Source organism: Hippopotamus amphibius, chromosome 6 (genome assembly GCF_030028045.1).
Source record: "Hippopotamus amphibius kiboko isolate mHipAmp2 chromosome 6, mHipAmp2.hap2, whole genome shotgun sequence".
NCBI classification, from domain to species: domain Eukaryota; kingdom Metazoa; phylum Chordata; class Mammalia; order Artiodactyla; family Hippopotamidae; genus Hippopotamus; species Hippopotamus amphibius.
The window spans coordinates 42,219,112-42,230,647 of record NC_080191.1 but is presented as its reverse complement, the minus strand read 5'-3'; the positions used below and the strand labels follow the sequence as shown (position 1 = coordinate 42,230,647).

Genomic DNA, 11,536 nt, shown 5'->3' with positions numbered 1-11,536 from the left:
CCTTTTTCCCCTATCTTGGTAGTAACTGGCAAATGATGGCTTCATGGACACCAGGGGCTGCTGTTTCTGCAGCCCCTGGTGGAACGAGTCACATGGACCATGGCTGCATCTGTGCTCTTGACCTTGATCTTGAATCTTGACTGGTTGGCTGGTACCTGGTGAGAATCAGAATATTTTCATATTGCAATATTTTAAAGAAATTATCTTTATTTTCAATTGTTTATCTAGACATGCCAATGGATATTTAGGCCACATTTTGAGCAAAAACTCACAAGATTTTTTTTTTCCAAACCTCACGTGTGTACACAAAACAACACAATTGTAAGGGTTTGCGTAAAAGAACAAAGCATAAGAAATACAGTGAGATACAAGCTCATAACCAACGTTCAAATCAGTGACCAGATCTGATTCGACATGAGAAAAGTTTACAAAACAAGTCTGTGGTTCGTAGGAAGAACTATCTGGTGACAGTGTTGCAGGACACACTCCATGTCCCATTGCGGGAAGCCTCAGGCAGGGAGAAACAGAGCGGGGTTTTCACTTAGCCTAGCAGGAAGTTACAGGGAGGTCAGCGTTTCAGGAACAAGCGTCTGACTGTTCACAGGTGCTGTAAAAAGGAAAAGCAGGCTTTGCCTATGAGGCCTGGCAGTGATATCTATTCTCTCTCTCTTAATTTGATTTTAACTTTATCTTTCACTTACTGAAAATAGCCCTTTGATTCCTTTCTTCTCAAGCATTAAAGGAATTAAACTTGGGAAGTCAGCTTGTGACGGTCCAGGGACTAAGAGAAAAATAATGTGAAGATAAAGTCCACGGATGATCCAACAGCTATGCCTTAACTAGTAATTGGACACCTTCTATTGAAATATTGCAAGAGAGCCACCAGTAAGCAGGAAAAAAAAGTTTTCACATTCTTTTTCTTTTTTTCTTTTCTTTTTGTCAAAAAATGAGGAACTCAAGAAATCTCCAGATGGTTGAAAGGAGGAGAAAAATATATCTAGTTTAGGAATCACATTTCATTTTACTTCAAATTTTTATTGTACTAGTAGCTGCTTAACTGTTAGATATTTGGTAGTTTTCTCTGTGAGCTCTTCTTCAAGACCTAATACACTTTTGTGCTATAAATTTGGAACTACTAAAAACACCGCCAGTCTTATTTATTTAAATTATTATATAAATATAGTTTAAACAAAGTCCATTTCCTAAACTTAAAGTAGAGGCTCCATTAGCTAAAATAGCATCTTCTTTCTTATCTCGACCCTAGCTTCCCCGGTAATTGCTTTCCTTGATTTGCTCTCACATACATTAAAAATAGACTACTCAAAAGCCCTCTGCATCACCAAACCAAAATAAAAGAGGTTTGGAAGCAGAAATACATTCAATCCATTCTCTTTTGGGGCCTCACCAAGCTGAGAGCTTCAGAGTATTAAAGCAATAAAGAATCATGTCTCAGTTCATAGTTATTACAGGGAAACCCCCCCCCCCCCAAACAAAACCCAAAGTTAGTGTTAAGTTTTCACAACTTCCCTTATTACCCATAACAATAATTTCAGCTTATCATCCACCCATCTCATGAGGTTTTCACACTTTCTTTAGTACCATCTGACAATCTCTCCTGCTTTAATGAAAGTCCAGCCAACTTTCCTCTAAACCTTTACTCTGCAAGCCTCAGTCTTTCTGCAGAAACTTAATACAATCCAGTCAAGTTTCTAACATTTCATTTGTATGTTAGGAGTGAAAAAAAAAAAGAGTTGCACTGAGGAAATGAGAGTTAGCGGATGTTCTATCAGCTTGTAAAACAGCTAGATAGTGACAGAAACAATCATATTATCATTCTCCCACTACCACACTGTTTAAGGTAAAAAGAAAGGGGGCATTGCCAATTTTCATCTAACATTAGTTATGCTAGAACTTCTAAAGAAACGGTTCAATGCACAGAGTTTAGCTGACTAGAGAAGAATGCTGTAACAAATTGATTTTTCCCGCCAAGTGTCTGCAGAAAAATTGGCAACAAAATTCCAAGGTGACTCTGCTAGCTAGAGCCACAGTTAACCACAATACCCTGCCAGGAAGGTAAATTCTATCAGACAACTGAAATATTTTCTTTCCTTAAATTATGTTAACGTCTGCTGAACAGATGGGTAGTTGTTCACATGAAAGGAAGGAAAAAGAAAAATCCAGTTACCATTAACACCAAAGAAATGCACGCCAACCATAAACCAAAGGTGCTTTGGTACTGTAGCCAGAATAGACGACAGTGTGCTAGGGGAGCAGGGAAGTCCCTGATGGATAGATGACGGGGTCGTGGAAGGTTTGTGAGACTTGCTATGTGTCCCGCGAGGCTGACACACCGCCATGTCCATGACAAGAGTCGTATAAACACGAGCTTATCAGCTGGCTTGTTAGAACAAGAGTGCCACATCGCTGTGCTGAAAGTGACTTCAGGCTTGCTGAAGGGTCTTGCTCATCTGAGGAAACGATGCTTAGTGCCATAGATTAAACCCTATGGTCTCAAGCGGAATGCATGTGAAGTTTCCAAAATATTTCCTCAAAGACTTTATTCAGTTTTGTTTGTGACCTTAGCTGGAAAGCATAAGGATGGACATGGGAAGGCAGTTCAGAAGGATATCTGTGAGGATTTAAGTTGGGCAGCTTTCAGAAGATGAAAGATGTTTAAAGTTAAGGCCTTTATCTGCAAACGATAGTATATTAATAAACTCTATACCATATTTACAAATGCATTCTCTCGTATTAAAACTAACAGTATTCTGTTCACAGTGCCATTGTTTATACAGGTAGCAATCCCATAATACTCATGTATTTTGGCATGGGAATCAGTAGCGCTTGATATTTACAGAAAATGTACAGGTGTGAATATAAACATGTCACTGAATCTGAGTTATCGATAAAAGACAGATTGGCTAATGGTGCAAAGGAATGAACTGTACAGCACCCTCCCCTCGGATCGGATAGGAAACGTGGTTTCTTAAATTGAGAAGATGCCAAATCTCTGACCCAAAGTGGCATAAAGTCTGTAACAAAACAATGAACCCCCTGTTCGAGTTTGGGTACAATGAGTAATCTTTGTCCAAAGTTTTAGATCCGTTGTCTAGTGCATAAAATAGAAAAGTTAAAAAGATTTATTATTATTTTTATAATAATAATTATTATTAAAATAGAAGGTACTTTCTCTCAAGCTCTCATTTGTGCTCTTGCACTTAAGACCAATATCCTTGGAGTTCCAAATATGCTGGTGTTTTTGTCATGCAGATCAGCAGTCTGATGGCCAACGCTAAAATGCTCTGGACTTAGAAAATGCTGCCTGTCACAGTGCGATCCAGGACCTGAGGGGCCCACGGCAGGAGCATCTCTTTCTTACTCTCCAGTCTTCACCTCGAGGGCCAAGCCGGCCCCTGGAATCAGCTCCCTCGTCGCAGAATGGAATTGCTCATTTCGGCAGCTAATGCTGAGGTGATGGATGGCTTCTGTACACTTGGAAAAAGGAGGGAGGCAGGTGAGTGGGAGGAGGGTGGCGTTCCAAGGAGCCCCAGGACAACACCCAGAGAGGGGCTGGCTTTACTGGCAAGAGCCCCTCAGAGCATCTGCCCTCCCAGAGGCCTCTGCGCAAGGGGGCTGTCATTCTCAGTGTGCAGAGCAGGGGGCAGGCCTGGCTGGCACTACGGGGCGTCGCCTTCGGTCACAGTCTGCTCCTTGTCCTCAGTCCCTGGGCCCGTGCGGTCTGGGCTGCCACCGCCGCCACCGCCGCCGCTGCCGCTGCTTCTGTGCTGCTTGGGCAACAGGCTCTTCCACTGGGCTTTGTTGTGCGCGAGGTGGCTTAGCATGCTCTCAGACAGGGCACTGTGTCCTGTGAAACGGGCCCATTCCCGGAAGAGGGGCTCCACGATGTAGGTCATGAAACCTGGAAAAGGCAAGGCCAAGTTCATCACCAGCACGGCAGTAAGACCTACTTCTTCCTCCCTCACAAACACGATTGGGCCCACGATGTACTGGGGCCAGGGGTATGAAGGCCATCCAGATGGGGTCCCTGCCCTCAGTGTCGAAGCATAAGATATGTCACCTTGAGCTTGGCATCTAACCTCTCCGTGCCTCAGTTTCTGCATGTGTAAAAAGGAGTTAAGAAGGGTACCAAACCCATATAGTTATTATGACAATAAAATGACTGAAGAAATGTGAGATGCTTAGAAAGCTCCTGGCACATAGTAAACACTCAAAAAATACTGGCTATTATTATTTGAAGAAGGGGAAAGGCAGAAACAAAAAAGTAAAAAAAGAAAGTCTATGCTAGAACTAAGGAGGGTGGGTGGGGAGGGGAGGAAAGAGCATATGATACCAGGAAGGGGCACCTCGTCGATTTAGATCATCTGAAGAATTCATACATCTACCCTGTAGGATATTATTTTAGGACTATCATTTCACAGTTTTCTCTTACTTTTTTTTTAATTTAAAAAATTTATTTTAAGTTTTAATTTTTTTTACTTTCAATTATGTTAAACAACTTGGTGTAGGTAATAGTTCATTTGTCTTCAATACAGATGTTTACCTGCATAAAAGTTCTGTCTGAATGACTAGATAAGATGGGTTGATATGAGACTTCTTTGCATGTTTGTTCTCTTAATTATTTTGGCCTTGTTGCTTTCTAATCATGTTTCACTGTTAATGTGCTTTCCATATTAAACATGATTTATTAAAGCAAAGATGACTTCCAGTCTAGGCTGGAATTACTGGGCTCATCACAAACTTGAATATATTTAGGTTTTACTGTATTTCCCTGAAATGTAGGTATGGGGAGAAAAGGCAAGTGTTTTTCAGCATAACAAAATCTTCCAACAACTAACTCTGTGTTTACAGGCATGTGAATTCTAAGCTTGATTTGATTATCTTTTTAGTGGATGAACAGCAGATACTTGGTCTTTGAGGATGCTATAGAGATGGGAAAAGGATGCAGCGATGCAAAGTGTTATTGTACCTGTCTGCATCATCTCATCAGATGTGAAATATGATTTAAATATTATAAAATTATTTAAGATAACCTTAACCTGAGGAAGAAAGTTAAGCCAGCAACTTACTGTCCACATTTTGATAAGGTTATATAGGGAATCAGCAAGTAAGGATTTCATTCTGGAATGTTCTTGCTTGCTTTTGCATTTTCTTCACCTCCTTCACAATCTCCATATCTAATTTCAAATATCTTTCATCTTAAGAGAGACTAGATATTAGCTATCTAAAAAGGTAGTCTGCAATATTAAACTATTCTAAAGTTTAAGGTGTGACTATTTATCAGGTTTACCTTAAGCATAAAAAAAGTTACAAATCCCACATTTAAAAATCCAGTTCTTAAAAGTCAACTCATTTTCTTCCTAAAATTACTCTGCAATTACACCTCTGTATTTCTACTCATCAGATATAATGACCTCTTATAGGAGATGGGAGAGTGATTTAAAAGTCTGAATAGACACCACGAGGCAGTTTTTCACATGAAGAAAGGCTTCTGCACGATCAGATTTGGGAGCCTGCCCCATAGGTTCCTGGTGTACTTGTGCAAACCTCCCTCTTCTACTCAAGTGATGTAGAGCCTGACTGCCGGGATATTGTCCTCCTGGAGGCACGGGAGTGGGGGAAGGGAGAAATGATGGCTTCAGAGTGAACAGGGATGGAAGAAAAGCCTCTATCTCATTGTTCTATAGGCTGCACCAAGTGGAGATTCATTTGATTTAATGCCTTCTTTTTTTCGTTTTTCTTTTTCTTTTTCTTTGGCTGTGCTGGGTCTTTGTTGTGGCGAGTGGGCTTAATTGCCTTGCAGCACGTGGGATCTTAGTTCCCACATTGAACCTGCGCCCCCTGCATTGGAAGGGGGACTCCCAACCACTGGACCACCAGGGAAGTCCCTAACGCCTTCTTTTTAAAATGTAGAGTTTGATGGGGAGAGGGGAGGAATGTGGGGGGGTGGTGGATATTAAATCCCTGTTTCATTTGGGAAAATATGAATTACTTAAACAGAAAATCAGATCTAACCCTGAGATGGTACTCAGGAAGTCCTCATTGTGGATTGAGAAAGGGAAAAAGAGAGGGGACATTTTCAGTCCCAGGGGAATCAGGACAGAGGAACTAGCTGCGTTATTTAGCACCCACTGGAAAAATTCTCGTCTTGGAGGCTGGAGCCCACATTTTCCATTAGATTCTGTTTTCCTACTTGCGTTTTCCAGTTTAGCCTGATCTACCTTTACACACCACACCTCCAAGCCTTGAACCTACAGAGCTAGGAGATGTGGAACAGAGACAGAAGGATTTATCTACGAAGGGTTGTTGTATAATCACCTCTTTCTCTTTATTATTGGTGTGCTGGTGTAGCATCCATGGGATTTTCCTATTCACTCAATCCCCATCCCATTTACAAACAGGTATCTATGGTAACCACATTTTCCTGAGCTGAAAATCAGGACATGTGATCTGACAAAAGAAGTGTGTTCTCATGACAACAAGAGAATAGACTCTCGGAAATCAAGTCTGTCTTACAAATCCAGGTTGGGTGCTTAACAACATGAATGCTTTTCTCTGGGGGCTCAAAATGTCTTTAACAGGTGGCTGGCAAATTTCTTTCTAGCCAGAGTTTAACAAACTGGGTCCCAGGATTAGGATTTTGGTCAGGGGTCTAGTCCAAACCACACTGAATCGCATCTGCAGAATTTCCAACCTGAGAGCACATTGGATCCAAGGAGGCGGAGGCTGCATTTCTGTTGATGTTGCTGCCCTTCCCCTCCCCAGCAATTCTGCAGCCTCATCTGCTCTGGATTCTTCCTGGGTTCTATCCTTTTTTATTTTTATTTTTATAACAACACCCGTCTCCCTTTTTCAGGTGAAGGAATCAGTTTAATTGTAAAAAGAACATAAAAATATTAAGGGCAATTTGGGAAAAAAAGATGACCAATAATCTCAGAGATTCAATATGCCTATTTTAATATTTGTATATTCCCTCCAATTTTTTGGAACTACATTAATTTTGTTTGTATTTCCTTAGGATGACTTTGTAACTCTTTTGTGGGACCGTGGATTCAATTTGATCCTCAGTAATTGGAAGCATATCATTCTAACTGGCTCTGGTTTTCTCAATTTTCAGCTGATGTTTTCGGATGCCCCTTTCCCTCCCAATCTCCAGGCATTAAGCCTTGAGTCTTGCAAAGGTTTGCAGCACAGTGAATGCATTAAGCTGTCTTTGAAAAATATAAGCTGGTACATGTCCGGGCCATAGTTCATAAGTAAAAGAGTTAAAGTTCTAAGTTTGATTTTAATTGGAGGGAACTGCAAGGAAAACAAAGACTTGCTTTAAATGTAGATGTAATTGGTAGTGTTTCAAGGAGCGATAGAGGTGGATAGTTATTTTAGAGGCATTAACATCACAGTTTCACAGTTTACTGCAATTGACCCTAAGAGTGTGGCCCTAAGACAATGAAACTGAGACTGAAAATACATTTTGAAGTGAAGTCTAGGTCACATGGCCTGTGGGGCCTGCGCCTGGGGACACTGCCCTTGGGATTATGCACTGAGGATGAATGGTAATGACCAAATTGGAAGGAGCCTAAACTGCAGACCTCCCACCTTTCATGACCTAAAGAGAGTGTGAGCTAATCCGACCTTCAGCAGCCAATAGCTGGTTCTTGCTACTTTCCTCTATTTGGTTTTGATTCAATTCTGGACTACAAAGTTAATACAGGTTAGTTATTAAGGGTCTATAACAAAGCCTTTACCCTATTTTTCACCTCAATTGGTGGTTACCCAGTAGATTAGTCATGACTAGGGTGTTTATTTAGACTCAGGCATTCAAAGAGGCATTGATTAAACCTCTAGTTTAGATCTTTCAAAAGCTGTGTGTAGATCTTCTTTGTGACTCCTGGCAGAGGTGCCAAAATTATTCATTTAAAATTAAAATTGGATTCAACTCACCAATTTGTATACTAGGGATTGAATCTTTCTGTTGATTGCAAAGAGGACTGATTTCCAGTTCAAATTTCTGTTCAAGGTCACCTAAGAAGAAAGAAAAAGAAACACATTGGTAATCTGAAACTTATAAAAATGAGCGTTGATAGGTTTTTTTTTTTTTTTTTTTCCTGGCTGCCCTGTGTGGCTTACAGGATCTTAGTTCTCCGACCAGGGACTGAACCCAGGCTCTGGCAGTGGAAGCAAGGCATCCTAACCACTGGACTGCCAGGGAATTTCCAAGTGTTGATAATTTTAATGGTCCAGTTGGAATTACTGTTCCCAGCCTTATCATTAGGAACGCTTTAGTAACAACTGGCTCTGCCCTGTTCTGGTAGCTTCTGAGAAAATTTAAAATATCAGAGTGTCAACAATCATTTACAACAGGCTCATTTTAAATAAGTATGCTCTGGGATTGGAATAAACTTTTGAACAAAAATCTATAAAAAGAAGAAAATGAATGGCCAATTTTGTAATATGAGATAGAAGTTCTGGTTTTAAGTTACAAATTAAGAAAACAGGTTTTATGTTTTTCCCCTCCTTTCACTCTGCATGACCCTTGTCTGGTTTCACCTGAACAACCAGGAATAATAAGTGGGCAGGAAATGGGGAAGAAGAACTAGAAAGATCTCATTTGAAGAGCATCTCTGTAGCTACAAAATTAATCCAAAATAATGGTCTAATAACTTTCATTCACTCCTTAGCATTTTACTTAATGTAACTGAAAGTTAAAGAAAGTATAAAGGTCAGGATGATCTTTCTTTTTAATGCCTCCATCAGATAGAAGACCAAAGGAGAAATACATCATGCAGAGCTTTATCAAAATATTTCATCGATTCTTCCTGAAGGTGCAAAATTGTGGGTAACTTTTTCATTGAGAAAAACAATCTGGTTAATCAGTAGAGAAGCTGGTTCTCAGCAACACTAGCTGAGTTCACAGTTGCAAATGCATTCCTCTAAACTAGAGGAGAGAAACACATAACATTTATATCATGAGTATTGTGTGTCAGGCACTCTTCTAAGCATTTTACCTATTTAATTAATTTAATCCTCATAACAACCTCATTATAACCCCATTTTACAGATGCGGAAATTGAGATGAAGTGTATGGAATTATGTTGACCTAAGGTCCTTCTGCCAGTGAAGAGGGGAGCCTGGATTCCAACCCACAAAATCTAGCTTCAGAGGGTCCGCACTTAACCACTGAGCTAGGATCTTTTAAGATGCCACATTTCCGTCATTTTCTCTAAGACGGTAGCCATGGCTCCCGTGGTCTCTTGGGCCCTGGTGATTCTCAAAACGGACGTGTGGAAATCCCTTTGGCTTAACCTGAGGAGTTCAGGGAAGCCAGATGATAATAGCCTTCTGAGGGCAGGGCATGACCAGCATTTAATATTAAAATGAATTCTCCTAAAGTTGGTTTTACCCCTCACCTACGTAGTTCTGTTAATAGTGATTTTTCAGTTAAGTCTGACACTTTGGAGGAGTTGTCTTTGACTTTTCTCTTCCCTCTACCCTCTGTATTGAGGCAGCAAATCCTGTTTATTCCTCTGTTGAAACATCTTTTTCCCCTACTTTCACTCTGCCTGACTCTGGACTGGTTTCTTTCTTTCTTTTTTTAAATTGAAGAATAGTTGATTTACAATATTTTATTAGTTTCAGGTGTACAACATAGTGATTCAATATTTTTATAGATTATACTCCATTTAAAGTTATTATAAAATATTGGTTATATTCCCTGTGCTATACATTACATCCTTGTATCTTTTTAAAAAATTTAATATTTATCTTTATTTTCTTATTTTTTATTTTTATTTTTTGGCTGCACAGCATGTGGGATCTTAGTTCCCTGACCAGGGATCAAAACTGCACCCCTTGCAGTGGAAGAACAGAGTGTTAACCACTGGATCACCAGGGAAGTTCCACATCCTAGGATCTTATTTATTTTATACCAAGTAGTTTGTACCTCTAAATCCCCTATCCTTATCTTATCCTTCTCCCTTCCCTCTCCCCACCAGTAACCTCTAGTTTGTTCTTTGTATCTGTGAGTCTGTTTCTGTTTTGTTATATTCATTCATTTAAAAAAATTTTTAGATTCTACAGATAAGTGAAAACATACAGTATTTTTCTCTCTCTGTCTAACTTATTTCACTAAGAATAGCACCCTCCAGGTCTATCCATGTTATTGCAAATGGTAAAATTTCATTCTTTTTTATGGCTGAGTAGTGTTCCATTGTATATATACACCATATTTTCTTTATCTGATTTCTTAGTAACTCATTCTTATTTTTTGCTTCTTAGCTAGTTTCTTTAGTATTTCTTTTGCTTCAATTATATAGTTGCCCTAATTGCACTTTCTAAGATGACTCTCATTGCCATGTTCTCAACTTTAGCCTGGTGTACAGGGGCCTCCACAGATCCTCATATTCTTGCCTTTTATGGAACCAAGCTGGTCTATGAGGCAGGGGGATCGTCCCCAGTGCCTCTGTCCATTTCCACTCCTCTCTGGCTAGACCACTGGGACTCTCTGCAATGATGGAAATGTTCTCTGCACTGCCTACTATAGTATCCCCTTGACATAAGATCAATAAAACTGAAGAACTAAAATTTACATTTTATTTAATATAATTAATTTAATTTAACTAGCCACATGTACCTTGTGGTTATCCTATTGGAAAGTGCAGTCACTACACATCCTTTATCACCTAGCTCAGATTCTACCATCCTCAGCACTAGATCTTCTATGACTCATACCATAAGAGGTCTTCAAGTTGGATCATTTATTTATACACTTATTTCAACATATATGTACAAAGCACTGTATATTTCAGACACTTTGGTAATCAATGTAGAGAATATAAAGAGGAAAATTGCAGTTTCTCTCCTCTAGGAACTTTACTGATTAGTATTTTGAGTTTATGAAACATTAACTGTAATTCTTTGTCTCCTTCATGACATTCCCAGTGGGGTTTTGCATGTAGGAAAATTGCAGCTTTGCTGAGGATTAGACAAGGCTGGAAGCAGATGTTCAGTGAAAACTTCTGGGAATCTTGGTTGATTGAGAAATACCAATCTGTAGTTACAATAGGACAGAAATTCTACTTTTTTAAGGCTCTGAGGGGAAGAGGGTGAATGATGTTTGAATCCTAATGTCTGTTCTGAGAATGTAACACTATCTTCCTAATTCGTGGGATCTCATCTTCCCTTCCCCCCTCTCCGCAACCTTGATTTTAGAGTTTTTCCTGTGCTCAACATCACAAATCATTAAAGATACTTTGGCTGGGACTGTTAGCAGTCTGTGGAAGCCCAAATCCTAAACTGAAAGCCAGAATAACATTAATCAAAATGATACAAATGCACTTTATAGAATTTCTAAAAAAAAAATTCAGGATGGAGGACAAACAGTTTGGATAACCAGAGAGTTTGGTCTTCTCTTAAATAAGCTGAACTTCTGCTAGACCATAAGGCTATTAAATAAAAAGGACCCAACATGCCCTCTCTATTCTCCTTTCTCTGCTAGGAAACGTGCCAGAGCAAAGTGTAT

The 11,536-nt window shown here is 39.7% G+C and overlaps 1 protein-coding gene across 3 annotated transcripts in view; it reads right to left on the bottom strand.

The window, feature by feature from the left end:
- Positions 1 to 228: 228 nt before the first annotated feature.
- The window catches only part of PDE7B (phosphodiesterase 7B), a 331,487-nt gene continuing 320,179 nt past the window's right edge, over positions 229 to 11,536 (bottom strand). For all 3 annotated transcript variants that reach the window (XM_057738776.1, XM_057738775.1, XM_057738774.1), the window contains 2 exons: positions 7,960 to 8,040; positions 229 to 3,919 (listed from right to left, as the gene is read on the bottom strand). In XM_057738776.1, the coding sequence (XP_057594759.1) occupies positions 3,678 to 3,919; positions 7,960 to 8,040 (323 nt within the window). In that variant the 3' untranslated portion in view covers positions 229 to 3,677. The remainder of the gene's footprint in view (positions 3,920 to 7,959; positions 8,041 to 11,536) is intronic.